A 26,045-nucleotide genomic window follows, 5' to 3' on the forward strand; every position below is an offset into this window, starting at 1 on the left:
TTCCACTCTGCTTCTGTAACTTTTGTCTGCTATATTTCAGACAGCCTTTTAATCTTCCAAAGGTTATTTCTCCAAGTTCGGAACCAAATGAAAAATTTCTAAAGTTGCCAATCAGATTCCTGACCCTGATATCTGGAACACAGGTAAGCAAAGTGAGACAGTGAGCACTAAGTGAATGCTTGGACTCTAAGTCCTCTGAGCCAATAAGTACAGCAGCCTTGCAGTAATTAAGTCTTAATACTCCTCCCACAAAATCCTTCACCAGAGCAATCAAAAGAGTAAATTTGAGAATTTCATCCGTCTCTAGAGGGGCAACCCAGTAAAAAGGAGTCTAATTAAATCTAATAATTAGATTCACATATAGGAATTAACAGATTCTTAGGAAACCAGATCTGAAAGAGACACGTGCACCCCAATGTTCATCGCAGCACTGTTTATAATAGCCAGGACATGGAAGCAACCTAGATGCCCATCAGCAGATGAATGGATAAGGAAGCTGTGGTACATATACACCATGGAATATTACTCAGCCATTAAAAAGAATTCATTTGAACCAGTCCTAATGAGATGGATGAAGCTGGAGCCCATTATACAGAGTGAAGTAAGCCAGAAAGATAAAGAACATTACAGCATACTGACACATGTATATGGAATTTAGAAAGGTGATAACGATAACCCTATATGCAGAACAGAAAAAGAGACACAGAAATACAGAACAGACTTTTGAACTTTGTGGGAGAATGTGAGGGTGGGATATTTCAAAAGAACAGCATGTATACTATCTATGGTGAAACAGATCACCAGCCCAGGAGGGATGCACGAGACAAGTGCTCCGGCCTCGTGCACTGGGAAGACCCAGAGGAATCGGGTGGAGAGGGAGGTGGGAGGGGGGATCGGGATTGGGAATACATGTAAATCCATGGCTGATTCATATCAATGTATGACAAAACCCACTGGAAAAAAATAATAATAATAATAAAAAAAAAAATTAAAAAAAAAAAAAAAAAAAGGAATTAACAGATTCTTATCTTACCAATACCAAGTCACTTTCCATAGAAAAAAATTACTGGTAAAAACTGAAACTTGTAATCTAAAAGATTAGGATTTATCCTATCTCAAAGGATATCTTTTCTCTAATATGCAGCATGTTATATTGTAGAACACACTAGCTTTTCAAGTCAGACCTAGGTTCAACTATCTACTCTGGCCTTAAGGAAAGTTGCTGCTCAAACACATCTTCCTCATCTATAAAAGGAATAATATCTACCTCATAAGATACAATGTGGGCTTGCTCAGTCACTTCAGTCGTGTCCAACCCTTGAACTGCAGCCCACCAAGCTCCTCTGTCCATGGAATTCTCCAGGCAAGAATACTGGAGTGGGCTGCTATGCTCTCCTCCAGGGGGTCTTCCTGACCTAGGGATCAAACCTGCATCTCCTGCGTTTTCTGCATTGCAGGCAAATTCTTTACCACTAGCACCACCTGGGAAGCCCCCATAAGGTACAGTGGACTAATATTACATAAAGATGTGTTATCAAATAAATTAATTAAATTAAATTAAGATGCGTGTTAGAGCAATGCAAGCCCTTTTAAGAGAAAATTCAAATAGTGTTAATCTCGTGATTTAACACAACAGAAATTTCCTTGTGTACAACCTAGTGCGAGTATTCAGTAGGAGTAGTGATTCAAGAAAACAGGCTCTTCATCCCTTGACTGTCACCTTTCACACCTGGCTTCCCAAGCAGCCACAAAAAGAGAATGGAGAAAGTACAGCTGCCTCTTAACCACCTCAGCCCAGAAGAGAATATTTCTATTCACATCCCATCGGCAAAAACAAGTCACATGACCAGACCTATGTCAGGGAGGTAATCTCCAGAATTTTCCAGCAACAACTATGGAAGCAAGACTCAAATCTCCTGCCAGTTAGCCTTCTCTGCAATAACATAAAAATGCTTGGTACTTGTGTTACTTCTTTCTGCCTTCCTTCTTTCTAGATAACACACATCATTCTTCATTTTTCCTTAAGACATTTACTCCAAAAATGCTGGTTTGTGAAAGGTAAGATAAATCATCTTATAGAAGCTACTGAAATAAAGAATAGAATATCTCTATTCTAATAGAATATCTCAATTCTAATAGAATATCTTTGAGTGAGATGGCCACTAGATCATGGCAGATGCCTAAGCTTCAATTACAAAATTTAAAAGAGCTGTAGTCATGGGCTCTGAGTACTTCTGTTCCTTTCCTAAGGCTCTCAGTCGTGTCCAACTCTTTGCAACCCCATAGACTGCAGCATACCAGGCCTCCCTGTCTATCACAAACTTCCGGAGCCTACTCAAACTCATGTCCATTGAGTTGGTGTTGCCATCCAACCATCTCATCCTCTGCCATCCCCTTCTACTCCCACCTTCAATCTTTCCCAGCATCAGGGTCTTTTCCAATAAGTCAGTTCTTCGCATCAGGTGGCCAAAGTATTGGAGTTTCAGCTTCAGCATCAGTCCTTCCAAAGAACACCCAGGACTGATCTCCTTAAGGATGGACTGGTTGGATCTCCTTGCAGTCCAAGGGACTCCCAAGAGTCTTCTCCAACACCACAGTTCAAAAGCATCAATTCTTCTCACTCAGCTTTCTTCATAGTCCAATTCTCACATCCATACATGGCTACTGGAAAAACCATAGCTTTAACTAGATGGACCTTTGTTGGCAAAGTAATGTCTCTGTTTTTTAATATACTGTCTATGTTGGTCATAGTTTTTTTTTTCCTAAGGAGCAACCGTCTTTTGATTTCATAGCTGCAGTCACCATCTGCAGTGATTTTGGAGCCCAAAAATAAAGTCTGTCACTGTTTCCACTGTTTCCCCATCTATTTGCCATGAAATGATGGGACCAGATGCCATGATCCTAGTTTTCTAAATGTTGAGTTTTAAGCCAACTTTGTCACTCTCTTCTTTCACTTTTATTAAGAGGCTTTTTAGTTCTTCATTTTCTGCCATAAGGATGGTGTCAACTGCATATCTGAGTTTACTGATATTTCTCCCAGCAATCTTGATTCCAGTTTGTGCTTCATCCAGCCCAGCATTTCTCATGATGTACTCTGCATATAAGTTAAACAAGCAGGGTGACAATATACAGCCTTGATGTACTCCTTGCCCGATTTGGAACCAGTCTGCTGTTCCATGTCCAGTTCTAACTGTTGCTTCTTGACCTGCATACAGATTTATTAGGAGGCAGGTCAGGTGGTCTGGTATTCCCACCTCTTTAAGAATTTTCCAGTTGTGATCCACACAGTCGAAGGCTTTAGTGTAGTCAATGTAGCAGAAGTAGATGTTTTTCTGGAACTCTCTTGGTTTTTCGATGATCCAGTGGATGTTGGTAATTTGGTCTCTGGTTCCTCTGCCTTTTCTAAATCCAGCTTGAACATCTGGAAGTTCACGGTTCATGTACTGTTGAAGCCTTAACTTGGAGAATTTTGAGCATTACTTTCCTAAAGCTCCACTTAGGACTTTAATCCATCAAGGACTTGATTACACAAGGTTCTCAACTCTGTGTAAGATTTTTGAGGTATGAAAAATCAATTCCTAAAGCTATGAAGGGGAAGGAACTCTACATGAACCAGGTCAGGATCCCCAACCACACAAACTCAAAGGCACAGCCCAGAGTTAAGAGGAGCCATCAGTGGAGTTACTCACTAGATAACACATGGGGAAGGGAACGTGGAAAGGGATTATGCAAAACAGAAACTAACACAAAACCAGTAATTCCTACCCTCATGGACAGTAGTATCAACTATTTTTGTTAAAGTAACTTTTATCTCCAATCCCTAAGAAAGGCAATCCCAAAGAATGCTCAAACTACCTCACAGTTGCACTCATCTCACACGCTAGTAAAGTAATGCTCAAAATTCTCCAAGCCAGGCTTCAGCAAAACATGAACTAAGAACTTCCAGATGTTCAAGCTGGTTTTAGAAAAGGCAGAGGAACCAGAGCTCAAATTGCCAATATCCTCTGGATCATCAAAAAAGCAAGAGAGTTCCAGAAAAACATCTATTTCTGCTTTATTGACTACGCCAAAGCCTTCAACTGTGTGGATCACAATAAACTGTGGAAAATTCTGAAAGAGATGGGAATACCAGACCACCTGACCTGCCTCTTGAGAAACCTGTATGCAGGTCAGGAAGCAACAGTTAGAACTGGACACGGAACAACAGACTGGTTCCAAATAGGAAAAGGAGTACGTCAAGGCTGTATATTGTCACCCTGTTTATTTAACTTATATGCAGAGTACATCATGAGAAATGCTGGGCTGGAAGAAGCACAAGCTGGAATCAAGATTGCTGGGAGAAATATCAGTAACCTCAGATATGCAGATAACACCACCCTTATGGCAGAAAGCAAAGAAGAGCTAAAGAGCCTCTTGCTGAAAGTGAAAGAGGAGAGTGAAAAAATTGGCTTAAAGCTCAACATTCAGAAAACTAAGATCATGGCATCTGGTCCCATCACCTCATGGGAAATAGATGGGGAGACAGTGGAAACAGTGACAGACTTTATTTTGGGGCTCCAAAATCACTGCAGATGGTGACTGCAGCCATGAAATTAAAAGAGGCTTACTCCTTGGAAGGAAAGTTATGACCAACCTAGATAGCATATTAAAAAGCAGAGACATTACTTTGCCAACAAAGGTCCATCTGGTCAAGGCTATGGTTTTTCTAATGGTCATGTATGGATGTGAGAGTTGGACTGTGAAGAAAGCTGAGTGCTGAAAAACTGATGCTTTTGAACTATAGTGTTGGAGAAGACTCTTGAGAGTCCCTTGGACTGCAAGGAGATCCAACCAGTCCATCCTAAAGAAGATCAGTCCTGGGTGTTCATTGGAAGGACTGATGCTGAAGCTGAAACTCCAATACTTTGGCCACCTCATGCGAAGAGTTGACTCATTGGAAAACACTCTGATGCTGGGAGGGATTGGGGGTAGGAGGAGAAGGGGACGACAGAGGATGAGATGGCTGGATGGCATCACCGACTTGATGGGTATGAGTTTGGGTAAACTGCAGGAGTTTGTGATGGACAGGGAGGCCTGGCGTGCTGCAGTTCATGGGGTCGCAAAGAGTCGGATACGACCGAGCAACTGAACTGAACTGAACTGACTGAACTTTAATCTCCTAGAACTGGTTATTTAAACTAATTCTGTAGTTCTAATTTCCAGTTAACTTTCCTCTTTTGGTCATATTTTACAATGACTCAAGAAATATAAAAAAGGAGACTGGATGATAAACATCCTAACAACCATAAGTCTTGGAGAAAACAGTAACTTTTCTAACATCATAGTTTTAACATACATTAACACACACACACACACAAAAAAAAAATACATTAACATAGTTTTAACTAGTGGGCTTCCCCCATGGCTCAGCAGCAAAGAATCTGCCTGCAATGGAGAAACAAGGAGACACTGGTTCAACCCCTGGGTCAGGAAGGTCCCCTGAAAGAGGAAATGGCAACTCACTCCAGTATTCTTGCCTGGGAAATCCCATGGACAGGGGAGCCTGGTGGGCTACAGCCCACGGGATCTCAAAAGAGTCAGACATAACTGATCAACTAAACAACAACAATAAAATTTTTAATTAATATTACTAACATTATATTCTAAACCTTCAAAGATTATTAGACAAGCTTTTCTTCTTTAAGAATAAACAAACCAGGGACTTCCCAGGCAGTCTAGTGGTTAAGACTCTGAGCTTCCACTGCAGTGAGCATGGGTTTGATCCCTGGTCAGGAACTAGGATGCCTGTGTGCCTCACAGCACAGCCACACACACAAAAAAAAAACGTGTTTTCTCTTCAAAGTCCTCCTTCCCTGACAACAGAATGCAGGGAAAGTCCTAATGGCTCTAAATCAGACTTTGCTGAAAGACCTGTCTAGAACTCTATTTGAAATGCTATTAACACCCATCAAGCGTAGATCTTCCATAAAAACACTTATTATCAAACTGACACTGTCTCAGTGTTTTCCTTCTACCCTTAGGTCAGAAAAACGGATGGAGAAGTTGTAGATTAAGAGAGCCAGCAGATGGAAGATTTATTAAGCTTTTTTTTTTTTAACTTTGGGGAAATCTTAACAGTCAAGTTTTAGATAACAACTCTTGCTGGCATTGCTGGCATCTTAACATGTTTTTAAGATGCCATGACTAAGCAACTGAACTGAACTAACATGTTTTTATTTATTTAAATAAAGAGTATTTTTCCTATGACAAGCTTCATTTGGTTTTTTATTCTTCCTTGTTTTCATATCTTCATTTTTCAACCAAAGGACTGGATGGCTGATTTGCCTATTTCTTTTAGCAGGGGAACTACAGTCACCAAGCGGTCCATAATGCTATTACATACTCAGATTCTTTACTCCCAACTTTTTTCTCCTATCTCCAAGTCATTTATCATATCATATCATCCTTCTTCAATCACTTCTCCACATAACTCTTCCATACTTAAAGGATAGAGTTTTCATTACAAGCTGAGTTTGGAACTTGCCTCCAAACCTACCTTTCTAACTCTTCAGAAGTCAGTTTACTTCCATGTTAAATCTCTTTTATTCTTTCTCACTCTGTTAGATTCAAAATGTAAGTCCCTGGACCTCCCTGGTGGCCCAGTGATTAAGAATCCACTTGCCAATGCAGGGCACGCGGGTTCGATCCCCCAATCCGGGAAGATCCCACATGTCTCGGGGCAACTAAGCACATGTGCCACAACTACTGAGCCTGCACACCCTGGGACCTATGCTCCACAATAAGACAAGCCATCGCAATGAGGAGCCCATGCACCACAATGAAGAATAGCCCCCACTCACCACAACTAGAGAAAGCCCACGTGCAGCAATGAAGACCCAGCACAGCCAAAAAGTAATAAAGTCAATAAAAAATTAAAATGTCACCCCTTGCCCTTCAACTATTCAAATCATTGTTCTAGCTTTTTTAAAGTCCAGTTCTTAATCCTCACCTCATTTAAACCTTCCCTGTCTCCTACCTCAGCCAAAACCACACCTTCATGAAGGAATAGAGAATCACATACTGGCTATACCGCTAGTCTAGTGCTGTTGTATCTAGGAGATACTCAAACACTTAGTGCTTTGCTGTTGTTCAGTCGCCCAGTCGTGTCTGACACTCCGTGACCCCATGGACTGCAGCACACCAGGCCTACCCTGTGTGATCCTCACCATCTCCCGAAGTTTGCCCAAATTTATGTTCATTGCTTTAGTGATGCCATCAGCCATCTCATCCTCTGCCTCCCTCTTCTTCTGCCCTCAATTTTTCCCAGCATCAGGGACTTTTCCAATGAGTCAGCTGTTCTCATTGGATGACCAAAATACTGGAGTTTCAGTTTCAGCATCAGTCCTTCCAACAAGTATGAAGGGTTGATTTCCCTTAAGATTGACTGGTTTAATCTCCTTGCTGTCCAAAGGACTCTCAGGAGTCTTCTCCAGCACCACAGTTCGAAGGCATCAATTCTTCGGCACTCCACCTTCTTTACAGTCCAGGTACGTGAACGCTAGTAAGACCATAGCCTTGACCATACAGACCTTTGTCAGCAGAGTAATGTCTCTGCTTTTCAAGACACTGTCTAGGTTTGCCACAGCTTTCCTGCCAAGAAGCAAATGTCTTCTGATTTCATGGCTACAGTCACTATCTGCAGTGATTTTGGAGCCCTTCAGTTTATAGCCCTTCACTTGGTGCTTAAACAGAACCAACACCCAATTTAAAACAAGCCAGAATTAGTTCCTCTTAAGATGTAATTTTTATTGCAGCCAGCTAATCCTTTTAAAACAATGAGTTTGGGATTTTGCTAGTTTACTGACTAGTTCAAGTAAATTTAGACTTTCAATTAAAAGAAGTTTTAGTCAAATGAGTATTTTCTGCCCTTAGGAGTCTTATCCCTACGTATTTTCTAGATCTTTTTCAAATGATCTTTTTTTTTCTTCAGTTAAAATAGAAGGGAGGACATGTAGACACTTTTAGCATTTAGCACATTCCAGTATATTTTGTACAAAGTGAAGGGGTTGGGGGGGCTACTGACTTTCTCTCTGAGCTTTACACAATATAAACAAGATTTACTCTTGTCTCTTGACTAAGACCCTACATGTTTTGAATTTTTTAAATTATATTTTGGTATATTAACACCAGACCATATAAAAACAAAAGACTGTTCCCCAGGAAAATGGCCTTAAAAGATAAAATTCCTTTACCATATTTTAGGTATATGAAATCTCCTAAAAGACCATGCAGTCTTAAATGATTGTCGTTGTTTAGTCGCTCAGTCGTGTCCAACTCTTTGTGATCCCATGGTCTGTAGCACGCCAAGCTGCCGTGTCCTTCATCATCTCCCGGAGCTTGCTCAAACTCGTGTGCAATGAGTCAGAGATGCCATCCACCCATCTTGTCCTCTGTCGTCCCCTTCTCCTCCTGCCTTCAATCTTTCCCAGCATCAGGGTCTTTTCTGAGCTGGCTCTTCACATCAGGTGGTCTCAACTGGGGGACCACATAATTTTTCCTCCAAAATAGTATACTCTTGAAATTAAAACAGGGAACAATTTTCCTGAGATAACAACCAGAGAAACCAAGTCGACTACATTAGTCTAAAAGGATAAAACATCACTTATTAGGCAGTTGTGTCATTCAAAACATGGGTGCCAGATCTACTCAAATCTCACTTTTAAGAAGTTTGAGCCACTTGGAAGAAGGCACAATATAAGTTAATAAATACACCACTTGTTTGGCTTCTAACGTAACATTTGGTCAAACCTTCAAAAAAAACCAAACTAAATTAAGGAAAAATACTTTTTAAAAAAGCAAAGTTTAAAAATAATTTCCTCAAAGCTTGCCTAGATTCCCCGAGGTCCTAACTATTCTCTCAAGCTCTCCTAACAGGTGGCTTACATCTCCATTTAACCTCCTTTCAGTCTGACTTATTACTATTAAGCTATAGTATGCTTTAGGAGAGGAATGATCTGACTATGTACTAGTCGTATGCCCACACAAAATCAAAGGTGATGAATGTGGAGAATCTATACTTTATACCCATGGTGGAATAAAGAGATTCAATACACTGGGCCAAATATTATATACTGAATAAATCAACTTTTCAAAAAACTTGGTAATCAGGTTCACTCATTTTCACAGAAAAGTCCCATCAAGGCAATTTAAATTATGTAACAGCAATAAGGCTTTCTGGCTATAAAGTTTCTTCCCTAAAATCTGGTTCTAGGGTTTCTAATCTTATACTCACAGCATGAACTATGGGGAAAAAACTGTGAAGGCCCATTACTCACATCCTAGATAAGTACCAAAACATATCTCCTTGGTTCCACATCTTTATTCTTTTGTTGGCCCATACTTTATGGGCCTTTTTGTTCAGACTTTCCAAGCAGCTGTGATACAAAAGAGGGAAAGAAAAAAATCTCAAATATTTTAGTCTCTTCTTCCCACGGAGTCTCTTACCAGACAGATGATGTCTTACAGGTGCTGCAGGCCCTGACAAAGTATACCTATGCTCTCAGGTCAAATAATCAAATGTCTACTAAGTTTGGCACACTATGTTAGGAATTACAGTGGACATGAGGGAACAAGGTTGACAAATATAGTTAATATATGGCAACAGTTCTCAATCTTCAAAATCAAAATCACTTGGAGGGCTTTCTTTTTTATTTATTTACTTTTAATTGGAGGATAATTGCTTCACAATTATCCTTGTGTTAGGTTCTGCCATGCTGCTGCTGCTCAGTAGAGTCTTGACTCTTCGTGACCCCATGGACTGGGGCCCACCAGGCTCCTCTGTCCATGGAATCTTTCAGGCAAGAATACTGGAGTGAGTTGCCATTTCTTTCTTCACGGATCTTCCTGACCCAGGGCATCTCCTGAATTAACAGGTGGGTTCTTTACCACTGTGCCACCTGGGAGCCATACATCAACAATAATCAGCCATAAGTATACATATGTTCCCTCTCTCTCTCTCTCGAGCCTCCCTCCCACCTCCCACTTGGAGGGCTTATTAAAACAAAGATTGTAGGGCATCTCACCTCTAAGCTTCTGATTCAGTAAGTAGGTCTGTAGCAAGGCCCAAGAATTTGCGTTTTTCTCAAGTTCCTAAGTGATGCTAATCATGCTGGTCTGGAGACCACACTCTGAGAACAACTGGTATGACACAGTGTAAGTGCTGGGAGGAAAGGAGGGTATAAGAAAACATTAGCACTTAATCCCAGGCAGAAGTAAGGAAAAGGCTTCAAAAAGAAAATGACCCTCAGGTTTAAACATTGGACATTCCTTAAAATAACATCAGAAGAATAGTAGAATTGGAATTATACAGCTGTTCCACTCAAGACTAGCACTTTACATAATTTTTAGAAGGTGAAGTTTCTTCAGCATAATTTTGCTATTCTACCATCTTTTCAACAATCTTTTAAGAGGTTTCCATTTTCTTACCTACCTATTCATTACACAGTAAAGAATTAATTGCCAAAAGCAATGCTAACAATGGTTTACAAACTTTGACTTAAATTTACATCTCAGATGCCAGCATCAGAAAGGGCATAAGGGGCTACTGTCGCTGAGAGAAAAAAAGTGAAGTTGCTCAGTTGTGTCCCACTCTTTGCGACCCCATGGACTGTAGCCTGCCAAGCTCCTCCACCCATGGAATTTTCCAGGCAAGGAAGGATACTGGAGTGGACTGCCATTTCCTTCTCCAGGGGATCTTCTTGACCCAGAGATCAAACCCAGGTCTCCCACACTGCAGGCAGACTCTAACATCTAAACCACCAGGGAAGCACTGTTGCTGAGTCCTAGTGAAAGAAATTACTTACAAGTCGAAGAAAAATGCAGAAAACAGACTGCTCAGCAACTATTACAGCAATGTGGATTACACGATTATATAATATTTATGTATTAGGACACAGAATGAATTTAAAGACAAAAAAAGTCGCGACTGGTTTTTCATTTATCCTGTATCATCCTGTGTTTGTAGAGAGGGGTGTTAGCTATTCTTTGCAAACTCTCATTAATGACTTTTTTAAACATAAATTTATTTTCAAGGGTTCCCTAGTGGGAACACCTCGCCCTGTTACTTTGCCTGAAAAATTGTAACCAGTCCCAACTTTTCACTATCAACAGCAATACTTCCCAAAATCTACCCTCACTAATAATAACATCTATTATGTTCCCCCAGAGACCTCTTTTTGAAATATTTTGCAATTGCACTTCAATAATTTTCCTAAGTTACACACTTTACAACCAATCAGAAATCATTAATAGATGAGAAAAATAGGACTTAGTGGATAAAATTTAAGCCCAAAACAAAGAATTTAATGTTTTAGCTTTCTGATGGGCAAAAGTTTAAGTTTTATCAGGCTTTATGAAACACTGAAAATCTCTAAAGAATCTGAAGCAATAACTGGAACTCCAATCCTGAAAGCAGAGAAAAACTCATCTTGGAACAAAGTTGCTTTTTTTTTTTAAATCATTGGCATACAGATCTGTCTACTCATTAGTTCAGTCTTTATTTTTAACTAATAATTCTAAAAATATAATTTATAATTTAGGGTTAAATGCAAGCATATTCAGAGATAGAACCAGCATGGATCAGATTCAGTTTAGGGTATTAATCCCAGCTAGCCCTCAGAATGACCCCATGTAAATGCCTTGGGCTCGCTCTCTTTTTTTTTTTTCCTTTTCAAATATATTCAACCTGGCTGGAAAATCAGTCTGAAAGAAAACTCAGCAGGGATCTCAGATAAAGCAGGAACTTTCTGGGTTGGGAAGAAATGAAAAAAGCATTTAAGAAGAGAAAGACGTGTGGTGTATTTTTATTTTAATATCTCCACCACTGAAAGACATGTTTGGTTCTTTAGTTTGTTTAAAAGTTGGTGGGCTCATTTACTGGTGCTAAACGGAACAGCTTTATCAGTTGAGGATCCTGTCACCTTGACAAGATATTACTGAACGCAGTGAAGTCTGACTTTGGATTCTGGTTTGGTACCCACTCCTCGTCCTCTCAAGCTCTTAGCTCTTCCTTCTCCAGAAATTTCAACCTGCAGGTATCTGAATGAAAAGAACAGATGGGTCACAGTAACAGGGTCAACAATTTCACCAGATTACTGAAGTTTAAACCCTGAAAAATCACACTTCACTTTAAATCACACCGGCCCTGCTAATTCTGCATGAATGATTTGGTAAATCCAGAGGTTTAGGATTTCGTAGATTATTTAAGATATCCCTAACAGTCTGAAACTGATTTGCAAAACAACAGCTTTTCTAAAATTGTTTGTGCTGCACTTGCAATGAAGCTTGTTCATTCTCAGCAATCATCTTTCAAGAAGCACTTTAGCAGCTTGCCCTCCTTCACAGAAATCATCCAGGCCACCCAGGTGAAAGAATAGCTTTTGTAAATTCAAAACAGTGCCTACCTCAGTGGTTCTCAATCCTGACTGCACATTAGAATCATCTGGGTAGCTTTTAAAACTAACTCTTTCTGATTAATTGGCCTGGGAAGGGGACGTGACATGGTATGTTTCAAATCTCTTCAAATGGTTCTGAAGTGCAGACACCATTAAGAAGTCTTGATTCTACTTCCACCAATACTTTTATTTTTAGAATCTTAACATGAACCAAAGGCTGTGAAGCATACTCTCTTCAGCTCAAGCAATGATAATTTAAAAAATTTAAAAAAACAGGACTTCCCTGGAGGTCCAGTGGTTAAGACTTCCAGCTTCAAATGCATGGGGCACAGGATCTATCCCTGGGCAGGGAACGAAGATATCGCAAAACAAGCAGCATGGACAGAACATATCGCAAAACAAGCAGCATGGACAGAAATAAAAATCCAATAATGTTTACATATTATTCATGTAAAAACGTCCCATGACTCTTTTCACTAAAGCCACATTTAGTTCATGCTGTTAGAAAAAGTTCTCCTAAATAACATTTAGACTACATAAACCACTGAAATGGTCTAAAACCCCCAATATTTCAACACCCAAACTGACCATCCAGTCTGCCTCCTACCCTGAACAACACAAAAACTCGTCGTATCACGCCTTTTACTTCTTGCTTTTAAAAAAATATTATTACCAGATCTACCTGTAGTACCAATTCCCTCCTTTTTTTTTTTCTTCTACAAATGCCACAAGTCCTTTTTCTCAAAGTCCTTCCCGGGTCACTTTGGGCCCCAGTGGTTTTCTTCTAAAGAATTCACGTTCTCAACCACTTTCTTAGCATCTGTTGTACTGCCATTTAATCTTTCATCCACTCTGGGGCCTGTTTTCCTAGCAACTTGAACACAAGAACCACCGATTACACTTTTTTTTTCTTCTTGGTATCAGGGTTTCCAGAAAAAAGGCTCACAATATAGGTTTCGTTTTCTACTATCAATTTATAACTTCCTGGCCCTTTCTACTGCCAGCTCTCTCCTCAACTCAAAAATCTCCTTTAATGGAGATGACTAGGGCATCCATCCTACCGAGCATTCTCCGATAAACCATTATCGACTTTTGAACTTTGAAATTCTACCTACAAGGCGTGCTAAACAAAAACTAGATTCCTGTCCTTAGTGGTTTGTTTTTGGGGGATCTGGGGGTGGGAGGAGAGGACTTCTTCTGTTTATCTCTTTTTCAATTTTCCTCTTCCCTCCCCTCAAAACCTAAATTATCTTTCTCTCTGGACAACTTGCACTAACATGGCTTCCTTCTCACTAGTTATCAGTTGACATCTAAGGTGTCCCATCCCCTCCTCGAGCGCTATGTCTCAGCGCTCATTCTAGTTTCTAAGATGGCCCCCACAGAGGCCGGGAAGGCAGCGCGAGTCCCACCCACGCAAAGCCACGGTCATTCCGGGGGCCGGAGGCCCACCTCCCGAGAAGGGATGGGGGGAACCCAAGGAGCGAGTGCCAAGAAGGCAGTCAGCGCAGCGGCCCCCACCACCACGCTCCCCGACGCCCAGCCCTGCGTCACAGGAAGTGGGGGCCCCACCCCCTAACGTCAGGGGCCGGAAGGGAGCGTTGCTGGGGCACGGGCGTGAGCGAAGGCGACCGTGAGGAGAGGAGAGCGTGTCTCCGCCGAGGTAGGAAAGACGCCCAGGTCCTGGCTTGGGGACCTCCAAAAATCTCACCGTGGACTGGGATACTTTCACCTTCTAGTATATTCCCTTTTCTGCCCGTCTGGTGGGTCCTCCGCAAAGGTGTTTAGGCAACCGGTGGGTCTGCCACTGCTTCGTCCCGTCGAGGGCCTCCTTGGCTCCTTAGTTTTTTAAGTTAGGCACCTTCTCCACCTTCTCCTATGTAGTCCCATTGTTTAAATAGACTCTTGGCTTTTGTTTAAAGGAGGAAAAATGTTGGTTTTACTGAGACCCCAGCTCGGTTAAGTGTAACCCGTTGCTTCAGGCTACAACCCAGCTCGCAAGCTTGACTGCTGAGTGCCCGTTTTACCGCCGTCTGGCACCCCACTTCAGTACTCTTGCCTGGAAAATCCCATGGACGGAGGAGCCTGGTGGCTGCAGTCCATGGGGTCGCTAAGAGTCGGACAGGACTGAGCGACTTCACTTTCATTTTTCACTTTCATGCGTTAGAGACGGAAATGGTAACCCACTCCAGTGTTCTTGCCTGGAGAATCCCAGGGGTGGGGGAGCCTGGTGGGCTGCCGTCTATGGGGTCGCACAGCGTAGGACACGACTAAAGCGACTTAGCAGAAGCAGCAGTGCTAGGAAAAACATGAAGACGTAATAACAGTTTGATAATGATAAGGTACTTAGATGGGCAGGGCTGAATGAGGAGGCTGTAGTTTCCAGTGCCCTTAATCTACTGTAATTTAGTCTTTTTGCCCCCAGAGGATAGGGGAGCTTCCTGCAAGTTGCTGAATCTGGCACCGATAACATCTTTAAATGCCTTAAAATCAAGGAACATAGTGTTTGGCTCTTGCAATTCTCTTTTTATTTTTTGTTGAAAAAGTATAGCATAACTATGTATAACATATCAAAAGGAAGGTCAAAATTTCTTAACCCAGACATGAAAATTATTTTTTCATGGCAGTTTCACCAGTGATTGTCATTTACAAATGAGCTCTGCAGCAAATTACTAAACGAGTTCCAGCTGATCACTTGTATGTCCTATCATAGGTTCCAAGACTGCTTATGTCATAGAATGGGGGGAAGGGGTGTGGAATTGTATGAGGAGAGCTGGCTCTAGGGGCAATAACTGTAAATCTAACCAGTTTTAAGTTTCCTATGGGGATGACTTTATATAAATTTAGTCTATTTTGTAATGATAAGTTTGTTTAATCACAGAGCTCAGTAGAGGAGAATCAGGTGGAAGAGGATTCAAACTAAAAATATTGTCTTTTAATCTTCCATATTTCTGTTACAGACTTGTTCTTTTGTGATTCTGTCAACTATAAAATGGACAGTTCTTGAGTGCTAACATTCAGAAGGGTTTCCTCAGTGCACAGAGGGAATGAGTATTACCTGGAGAAATTTAAATAACCTAGTCTGTCTGGTTTTGCATAGGGTGGGGTGTAGGTAATAAAGCATCACTGGGAAAAGTGTGATACTTCCTAATCATGTTTAAGAAAAATCATAGAAATAGTAAACTGGAGTGTCTCTGGGCATACTGAATGGGTTGACTGTACAGTCTGACATAGGCTTCCAGCGTTCCCAAGTCCCCAGGGGCAGGAGTAAGCAAGACTGGCAGCTCGATCATCCTGTATTTTTGAGGACTTCAGAGCTTTAAAATAGTACCCTATTCTTTGTTTATCCTGCAGTTTAAATAACATTCTTGTGGGCTTGAGTTGCTCCTTCTAATGTTAAATAGCATCAAAAGATGTGACAAACTCTAAATAGTGACACGGTGTTGTAATGGCACTTAAAATTGATTGACATCCTCTCACCTGAATACAGTTTAAGTAGTAGTCATGTTTAGTTTTTCTTAACTGTGAGCCCTGGAATTTGTTGTAAGAGTGTGAGTTAGGCAATGATAAAATGATTCAAAGTAGTAAAGAATGCCTTAAAGGGGAGAAGCTAATAGGAAGAGGGAGGTGCAATAAGGGTTTTTTATATTAGCTTGGGTGACCTCGCTTCTAGTTTGATTCCACTTCTTAGGGCTCCTTTTGGTACGTTTTATTTCTGATTTCCTGATCCAGTTTTTTCTTTCCCCCAGCACTTTGGATTTGGCTCCTTAAATCCCAACATGGAAGAAACTTACAGTAAGTACTTCTTGTTGCTTTTAGAAAATAAGTTACTTAACATGTAGTTTTCTCTCTGACAAGACTTTTAATGTGCTGAGAAAGATTCACTTTTTCGCTAAACTGCTGGGAAGAAAAAATGAGACTGTTTTCGTAATGCAGAGAAATGTCCAAATTTGAAATAGGACCCTTGAAATTTAAATTAAAAAGTCTGAGAAGTCATCAAGCTTTGAGAAAGCTGTATTTGGGACTCCTGTGTTAAACTATATTTTTATTTATTAAGTGAAGAATTTTCATTCTTTAGAACTTCAGTTTCTCTTGTTAGTGACACAGGGATGGTAACCCCTGGTTTCTATTCTGTGAGATATATGGTATACCTAATGTTGATGTGCATTGAGTTTTTAGGATTAAAGAAATCTTAGGGAGGATTCTTATTTCTCTAGCGATCCAGTAATCTCAATGGCCCAGCAAATCAAATGGGAGCCGGGAGAGCTAGGATCATACAAGGGTAGAACGAGAGAGACCTGAGGAGCCATTTCATTCAACACTAGGATTTTAACAGCTGAGAAACAGAGCCTGGGTTAACTGATCTGCCCCCTGGTTACACTGTTGGGGACAGAGTCAGAACCGGAGCCTTGTATGTTGTTTATATGTCGTGCCCTACTTTATACTACTAGGCACTATGGTTTCTAGACCCTGACCAAGTTTGAGGAACATCTGAGTGGATGAAACTTGTCAGCAAGGCCACCTTTGTTTCCTACTTTGCTATTTTGTTCAGAATCTCTAAGTTCTAACTGAAAGATATTTTAGTTCCATTCTGCCTTCAAGGAAGAGTCCAATAGAACCTTTATCACCAACATGTAGAAACTACATGGAAACAGTCTTTATTAAATATCTACTGTAGCATGCAGAAGAATCACCTAGGATACTTGTTAAGACACAGGTTTCTGGAGCCCTCCCCCCAGATTTTTTATTCAGAAGGTCTGGGACTCAATTTGCATTTCTAATACGCTCCCAGGTGGTAATGCTAATCTGAGGACCATACTTTGAGCATAATGGATCTAGAAGTCTGATTCTACTTGATCTTCCTTAGGGCTCCCTCCTTCACTTCCTTAATTTTTCTAAAAATATATTAATTAAAATCTGAGATTTCCGTGTGAGATAGATATGAGAGATTTATATTTATTCTTGGAAGCTTACTACTCTATTAAATTAGAAAGCATCATCTCCCCTTTATGTCTCTTATTCTTTACTTTATCCAGTGGTGATTTTTTTATTAGAAAAATGTCACTTGGTTCTTGTAATTATTGCTACATAGCACAGACTTTTAAAATCAGATGTTAAAGAAAGAAGAAAATGGTTGATTTTACTGTTTATTTTTAAGTTTGTGACTAAGTAAATTTAATAAAATATATTGACTTATAAAGAATCAACTCCTTTAAGCATAGCATTTTTTTCTGTTTATCTGTGTCTTGGTAAAGTTTCATTGTTTTAAGATTTTAAAAAGAACCTGAGAGTATGTTAGAAATGTATAATCTCAGGCCTCATCTCAAACGTGCTGAATGCAGAATCTACAGCCCTCAAGTGATTTAACACCAGAAATCAAGTTAAAGTGAGAAATACTGTTTAGAATGTACTTGACCTTTCCCCCCAACTGATCTAAACTCTATAATCGGATAGATTCCTGAAGATCTCCAGCTTCTGTCTTCATGCGGTACCTCTTAGCTGATGATACTCTTGTCGCGTCTGGTTCCTCATTTCTGTGAAGTTTCTTCCATTTTCTCACCATGGGTTCTGAGCTCTATCCAAATGTGAGGAATATCTGAGTCTGTGCTTTTGGAGGAAGCTTGTCCATGAGGCCTACTTTGTTTTCCAAATTAAGTTATATTCCCAAAAAGTCACTCAAGATTTTTGCTGATCTCTAACAATCTAGAGAGGTGGGGTGGGGTGGGAGGTGAGAGGGAGGGGACATATGTATACCTGTGGCTGATTCATGTTGCTGTATGGCAGAAACCAACACAATATTGTAAAGCAATTATCTCCAATTGAAAAAAAATTTAAAAATTTCTAAATGTTAAAAAACAGGTCAACCAATTTAAGGGACATTCTAAAAAAATTTTTCGCTGAGGAGTTCAATAGTATTTGTTACAACTTTAAATTCATATAATACTTTGTGCAGTACTCTTAGGTATCTGCCCAAGAAAAATACTCAATACAGTGCACAGATAAGTATATATTAGATTGCTATCCGCATCATTTATGTAATAGTAAAAACTAGAAACAAATATATCAGTAAGGGAACTGATTAAGAATCTGTGCTACATCCATATGCAGCAGGGAAATGTTTCTTATATTTCACTGATAGAGAAGGAGCTGTTAGGTTTTGTTTTGTTTTTTTTTTTTAAGAAAAATAAAATAGTTACAGGAAATCTTGTCACATGCTACACTATGGATAAACTTTGAGGACATTGTGGTAATTTAAATAAATTAATCACAAAAAGGCCACATGCCATATGATTTCACTTATATGAAATATCTAGAATAGTCAAACTCACAGAAACAAAAAGTAGAATAATGACTGCCAGAGGTTTCAGGGAGGAGGCAATGGGAGTTATTTAATGGGTATAGAGTTTGTTTTGCAAGGTGAAAATTTCTAGAGATTGTCTAGATTCACAATAATGTGAATATACTTAACACCAATAAACTATACACTTTTAAATAGTTAAGGTGATGAATTTTATGTTATTTGCATTATTACCATTAATATTTTTAAATTAAACATAAAATTGAAAATTTTTTAAATAAAAGACCTGTTTAGAGCAGACCTGTTATCAGAGACCAAAAAGTAAAGCATTTTAGTAGGAAGTTATCATTAACTCTGATGTATGCCACTGTATGGGCAGTAAAATGTGTATGAATCATAAAGTATGTCCAGTCTGTCAGCTACTGACATGGCCTATCATTTGCTTGTGATGAAATGGATTAAATGGAGGGAAACTAACAAGAATTTCATCTGTATACTTTTCCTGTGTATCCTGAAGCTTTAGAAATGTGAAAAGATCACTGCTCAGGATGAGCCTGGTTGCCATAATAAGCCTGCTTGTCCTTTAAGACTTTTCATTCCTATTCATTCTGTCCTTCAAGTCACCTTTCTGGCTCATTTGCATCACGGTCATGGTTAGCAATTTATCCCATGTTTACCACTCTTCCAGGGACACTGTTTCAATTCCTGCGGCTTCTGATTTTCATAGCAGTCTCTTGGTTTATAAGCTTCTTATCAAATGTGAATTGTTTATCTTATTTCACTTTTATTATTGCCTTCAGTGGTGGCAACAGCATTTTATTAGATTGTGTCTTGTCCTCATAATATATTCAAAATCTACTTAACTGTTTAATTTCTCTTCTTTTACCAAGATTCTTAAAATTTGGGGCTCAGCCTGGACATTTTACAGAACCTGAGAGTAGTTTAACACGTTATGAGAAACTTCTCTAGTTTCTATTTAAACTATTGAAATGGAACCTGAAAGTATAGTCTTCTAAGAGTACTTTTAAATTGCACAATATAGATTAGGGGTTGGCTTTCTCACAGTAGCCCCGTATGTCTGCAGTTGTCTTAAACTTAGGAGGTTCTGTTTTTGCAGTTTATTCTACTTTTTATATGGCCAATTTCATGAACATCAGATTAAAAAATTCTCTCCTTTTTTTTCTCATTGTGTTCCCAAATATGAAATTTTGGAACCTTTACCAATTTGGTAAAGGTATTGGTCTCATTTGAGAGGTAACTATATTCACTGACTAGGAGCTATTTTGAGAAGTACATTAAATCAGGCAGACAAAAAAATAAATCTATCAATGATATTTCCTAAGCTTCCATAGAACATATAACTGATACAGAACAGTGCTTACCAACTTTTTTCATGTCATGGCAAACTAGTAAATAGGGATGCTGGTGTAGGGGGTTAACTACCCTCAGCTTGCCCTAAGACTAGTTGGGAAATAGGGGGCACTTGTGCAGTGGACTCCCACATCAGTATATCAATACATTGTCTGTTCCAACTTTCAGTATACTGCCTGGAAGTTTTGGTTGAACTAGCTAGAGAAAAGAATGACCCTGAATTAGCACTTTCAGAAAAGGAAAAGACATATCATTTAATTTTTTGTTATAATAAGGATTACCAGCAATAAAAACAACAGTATTTATGTACAACCAAATGTGAACTTTGACCCCATCCCATGAATGCTTGTTTTGCTGGACTTAATGAAGATTCAATAACACAGTTTTATCTTACACTCTCAAATGTTTTTAGTCACCCTTTTAAAAAAAATCTTTCAAGTTGTTGTTAGGGCGTCTTGTTCAGTTCTTACAGATGCTGTTGAAAAATCCATGTGCCAGGGATGCTGAAATGTTGCAAGGGCCTGTTAAGCTTTATACTTAACATGTTTTTCTCTCTTTCAGTCGATACTCTGGACCCTGAAAAGCTGTTACAATGCCCCTATGATAAAAACCACCAGATCAGGGCCTGCAGGTTTCCTTATCACCTTATCAAGTGCAGAAAGGTACGATGTTATTTTCTCAATTTGCCCAGTGATGGCCTCCTGAGTTCTTTTAAAAAGCCAGATTTTATAAATATCAAATAATTTTAGCATATATGTTTTAATTAAATGCCAGAATTGCTTTGGGTTAAATGCCAACATTTATAGATAAGAATTTCTTTCTTTCTTGGGGGTGTAAGTTTTTTCTCGTTTTGGTTTTTTCCCCAGCTAGTGACATAGCACCCTTAAACAGTTTCTCTCCAGTCGTCTTAGCCGCTGTGAAACAGAGGAAACACTAATTTTTACTAGTGATCAGAAATCATTCTTGCCTTGTAAACTTGATGTCCTGATAAGGATTGAGTACTGTAATACACTTATTTCTGACTTTTTTGTTTGTTTGTTTAGAAATGTTAGAGAAGTTAAACAGCTAGAGGTTAACCCAAGAAAAGATTATTCATAAAAATAACTATTTCTCCAAGTTTCAACAGTAAACATCTTTGAGGGGAAGGGGAAAAAAAACAGCTCAAAGAGTGTTTTCCTTCTGGTTACCTTTTGTAGATTTAGTTGATGTAAGCTAATTTAATGCTGATATATTAATTGAGGCAGTTTGAAAGGGTGGTTAGAATAGAAATGTCAGATACAGAGGCCAAAGTTCTGCCAGGATTAATGCTTGGAAAACAATGTAGGTATTTAATCCAAACCTGCATGCAGTTCACATATGCATTAACATTCATCAAAGAATGTTTCTCTTGCAGTCCTGGAGACGTGATTATAATGCCATTGTTGATTATTTCTCAGCTCCTTTCAATCTCTAGAGCAAGAATTCCTTAAGGTTGAACATAGACATTACAGACCAGCAGATACCACCACAACTTCCTCCTCTAGGCTCTCAGACATGTCCCAAGGAGAAAGGTTGGGAAAGGGAGCCAAGTGGTAAAAAGACATCATCATTAACTCCCCTCTCCTAATGCTCTTAATCTTCAGCCACAAAACCTTTGCATTAGAATGCCCACTATCCCTTTAAAAAATCACAGTTTTCTCCATCTTCTATTTTTTTGCACCCTTCTCCCCACTTTACATTATTTTCACTTTTTTGAGTATCATTTGTGATATATCTTTTGCTTCTCCTAATTTCTTAATTGCTGGTAAACTTAACGTAGGATTTGGGTTCTATTAAACACTTTGTTGTGTTTTCTTGTTTTGTATTAAAATAAGGAACTTGGTCAACAGAGCTCTTTATCATCTGGACTTATCCTTAGTGAAATAGCTGAAATAAAGGACAAATTGTTCAGAGCCTCATTTCAGGCATCATTACTTTCAATAAGTGTTCCTGTGTTAATCTGAGAAATCACTGGCTTTGCCTCTTCTGCAGCTCCCTTCCCACAGCTGTTTTCCTGCACTGTTGTCCTGCAGTAGCGGGGTGCTACTGCAGACAAAGTGTGTTTTAGTGTTGCTGTTCATCCTGAATATCCGCTTTCAAAGACATCCAGAGAGCTGTGCCGTTACAGGCTGTGCCTCCAGACTCATGACCCTGAGAAGTAAACAGGGAGAAGATAGGATTCAAATACCCAATCCTAAATTCACTGTTTACTTCCTTATAAACCACTTTAACCCCAATATCTGTGGTGTCAGTCTTTATAATCATAACAAAGAGGTAATGTCTCTGTGATCTTTATGGGTGATAAATAATTCTCCCCTAATGTTCTGCTTAGTGTACCTATCACAGCTCCACCACAAGTTTATTGACAAACCCCTTTAATTTTTTTCCCAGAATCATCCTGATGTCGCAAACAAACTGGCGACTTGTCCCTTCAATGCTCGCCATCAGGTTCCTCGGGCTGAAATCAGTCATCATATCTCAAGCTGTGATGACAAAAGCTGTATTGAGCAGGATGTAGGTAAGACTGACTAGCTAAGATGTTTCAGTACTGGAGGTTAGCTCCCTCAAACTTACATGATGCTACATTATCACGTTGATTTTTGGCTTTCATCATTTCAGAAAAACAATACTTTTCTGCCTTTGAGATTTTTAATCTTAGCAGCAAAAGATTGTCAAGTTATGTGTACCAGACTTCTTTCCCTTCTGAACAACCTGATTCATTTTACTAATACCTCGTTTAAAAATAAAAATTCTTTTATTACCGTAAATACAGCAAACATCTTTGTTTCTGCTTCTCGTTCTTTTCTTCTGTCGGAAAGGTGATAAGACCTGTTTAGCTTTCATCCTATCCCATTTTTCAGAAACAAAGACCCTGCAACCTTTTAAGCCACTAACCCCTTTAAACATAATAACTTGGCAGTGTCTCCTTCTTAAGTTAGAATCTCTATTGTCTTGCAGTCAACCAAACCAGGAACCTTGGACAGGAGACTCTGGCTGAGAGCACGTGGCAGTGCCCTCCTTGCGATGAAGACTGGGATAAAGGTGAAGGGCCTCTGCATCTGCTTCTTCACAATGTCGAAATCTTGAGTCATGTGCTTTAGCTAGAAGGAAGGTTTTCCTTTTTTATGAACATACCATGTTGTTCAGAATGCCTTATTATTCTTATTGAGCCCCAGTACAAACACATTTGTATCTCTGTGCAGACACGTGGAACAGCCTTTCCCACTTGATTGGAAAAGAACACTACTTACATCTGTTTTTTTCATAAATTGTATTATACCATCTGTGTTTGGTTGTTACTAGGCACGTTTATTATTATTTATGTCGTTTGTGTTTATATCCTTCAGTTAAATTCTTGCTACTGTGTCTCTTAGGGTACTTGACCAGTTTTTAGTTGCTTCTCTGAACTTAAGTTTATTATTTCTCATCTTACAAATTCGACTAGCATGAATTGGTGTTTTACCTAGTAGCACCACAAACTGTGTTTTGTTTCCTTTGGCAGATTTGTGGGAAGAGACCAGCACCCCCTTTGTCTGGGGCACAGCCAGCTACTGTGGCAACAATAGGTAAATGAAAAGATCTCATTCCCACCACTTCCTCCCAGAATCAAAGTGCTCTGTTACCAATAGTAGGCTCCAAAGCATGTATTGACCTCTTTCCTCAATGATGTTACTTGGTGGTAATTTGTCTAGATATAGTTTTGGTGGGTTTTTTCTATTTATTCCTTGAGTCATAAAAAGGTCACATGCTTTGCATTAATTCCTGTGGGAACACAAAAATACTAGCTTGTCGTCTAGCACAGGAGACAGTGGCGCCAGCCATTCTTATGTCTAAGCTAGAGTTTTTGCTAAGTTCCTGTTATTTTAATGCTTTGAAAAACTTATGTAGCTGTACTGTATGTGTTATTTTTGCTCTGGATAACTAGTGTCTAAGGAAAAAGTAATCTTAAAAGTTCCTGATTTTAGACTGGACAATCCCTAATACCAACTGGGTAGGGAAAAAAACTCATCTCTCCTTCCCCACTGATTTTGTATCTAATTTAAATCTCTAAGATTTTTCGTTACCACTTGATCTTCAAACCTTTTAAGATCATGTTCTGAATTCCCTGGTAGTCCAGTAGTTAGAACTCCACACTTTCACTGCCAAGGGTGCAGGTTCCATCCCTGGCTGGGGAACTAAGATCCCATAAGCCATATAGTGTGGCCAAAAAGATCATATTTCAAACCCAAATGAGAGCATTTCCAGATTAGAAAATGAAAGTATTAGATAGTAGACTTCATTTTTTCCTCAAATAGAATACTTAACCAATTTTTATTTTTTAGCTCCTAAAGTCAGTTATTGTAAGTGTACAGTTACTGTGCTTTATGTATGCATTGAGATAGAAAAACTTAAAGATGAATTCCGTTGGTACAGTTTTAATTTTATCTAAATTCTGTGAGATTTGTTGCCTTTAGTTTGGTTGTCTTGGCATTTTTTATCTCGTATGTATATTGAGTGAGTTGATGAGCCTGTCATACAATTGAACAGTAGATGGCATTGCTGTTTATCTCAATTTCTAGAAAATGAAAATGGTTAAACCCATCTTAATGCCTGTACAGAACAGTGAGCTTTCCAGAGAAGTGGTAATCATTCTAATTGCAAGAATGTTTTGATGGAAATGTGTTTACATTTCAGCATGTAGGTGATTGTTTTTCCCAAAATTACAAAAAACACATTTTGATTGTTTTATGTGTGCCTGCCTAAAGAATGCAAATATGCCAGCATATTCAAATTCATCTCTCCTTTTGCAGCCCTGCAAGCAACATAGTTATGGAACATAAGAGTAACCTGGCTTCAGGCATGCGCGTTCCCAAGTCTCTGCCATATGTTCTGCCATGGAAAAACAGTAAGTGAAAGAGTGGCAAAATGCTTTTACTGCGTGTTGTGCTAAATAAATACAGTTGGTCTTAATTATTCAAGGACATGTTCAGTCTGAATACCGAATACCCTGCACCCAATGACCCTGAGAGTGAGTGCCTCCTCAGATTTTGCATCTTAAGCACCTCACTCACTTCACCCCTAGTCCTAACCCTGGTTAGTAACAGGCATGTACAAGATCACAGAAGCCTAAAGAATATTTCAAGACAGGGTGATGGAGAAAGAAAGGGCAACCCACTCCAGTATTCTTGCCTGGGAAATCCCATGAACAGAGGAGCTTGGGGTCACAAAGAGTCAGACACATCTTAGCAACAGAGCATGCACGCATCCTAGTTGAGCTCCCCAGTAGAAAGCTCTGTGCTGTGTGCTCTCATCAGTATTCTTGTCTGCTCTTCAAAACGCTATAATTATAAACAAGGAATGTTTTGGTAATTAAAATTTTTTAATTATAAAATACATACTAATTGCACAAAAAATTGTTTGCATTGCTGGTAGTTGGCAGGTCTGGACCCTGAATGAGTCTCTTAACTCCCAAGACGAGAATTATCCCCTGGTTTCCTTTTCCTGTCTTTTTAGTTCTCTTTGTTTCCTGCCCACTCCCACCTCCCTCATACCATTTCTCTACCCCCATCTCAAGCCTTTGGTTTCAGCTATGAAATGCCTCCTTCAATTGTGAATCACTGATGGCTTAAAAAATAACATTTTTGCAAATAAAACTCAAACCGAGAAAGAAAAAAGGGTGACCACTGGCATCGGATTCCATGGATAAATTTGGGACCAATAAAAAGACTATTTTAGCTAGGAGGAAATCATCCCTGATTTTTAAAGCATAATATTAATAGGGAATTGGGATTAGAAATTGGATTGCAAGGGCCTGAAAGGTAATGGGTAAAGACAAAATGAAAGTAATGTTATAAGAACCAGCATACGAATGGTATTCAGATGTCTTCCCAAGGCTTCAGAGACAATGCTGAGTAAACAGGTCTGAAATTCATGTCATACCACCCTAGTAA

The 26,045-nt window shown here is 39.4% G+C and overlaps 1 protein-coding gene across 1 annotated transcript; it reads left to right on the forward strand.

Annotated features, from left to right (window-relative positions):
- Window positions 1–7,408: 7,408 nt before the first annotated feature.
- Window positions 7,409–25,008, forward strand: GTSF1 (gametocyte specific factor 1). Its single transcript, XM_061133181.1, has 7 exons — window positions 7,409–7,526; window positions 16,178–16,223; window positions 20,659–20,759; window positions 22,507–22,633; window positions 23,074–23,157; window positions 23,618–23,681; window positions 24,906–25,008. Exons 2-7 carry the CDS (start codon window positions 16,208–16,210, stop codon window positions 25,006–25,008), a joined length of 495 nt encoding a protein of 164 aa, XP_060989164.1. The 5' UTR covers window positions 7,409–7,526; window positions 16,178–16,207.
- Window positions 25,009–26,045: the final 1,037 nt, after the last annotated feature.

This window comes from Dama dama, chromosome 3 (assembly GCF_033118175.1).
Source record: "Dama dama isolate Ldn47 chromosome 3, ASM3311817v1, whole genome shotgun sequence".
Taxonomy (NCBI): Eukaryota; Metazoa; Chordata; class Mammalia; order Artiodactyla; family Cervidae; genus Dama; species Dama dama.

Bases quoted from the DNA above. Each gene is read 5' to 3' on its own strand.
- GTSF1 (XM_061133181.1), top strand. The intron at 22,634-23,073 runs GTAAGACTGACT...ATTGTCTTGCAG, and splicing joins CTGTATTGAGCAGGATGTAG to TCAACCAAACCAGGAACCTT. The intron at 23,682-24,905 runs GTAAATGAAAAG...CTCCTTTTGCAG, and splicing joins AGCTACTGTGGCAACAATAG to CCCTGCAAGCAACATAGTTA.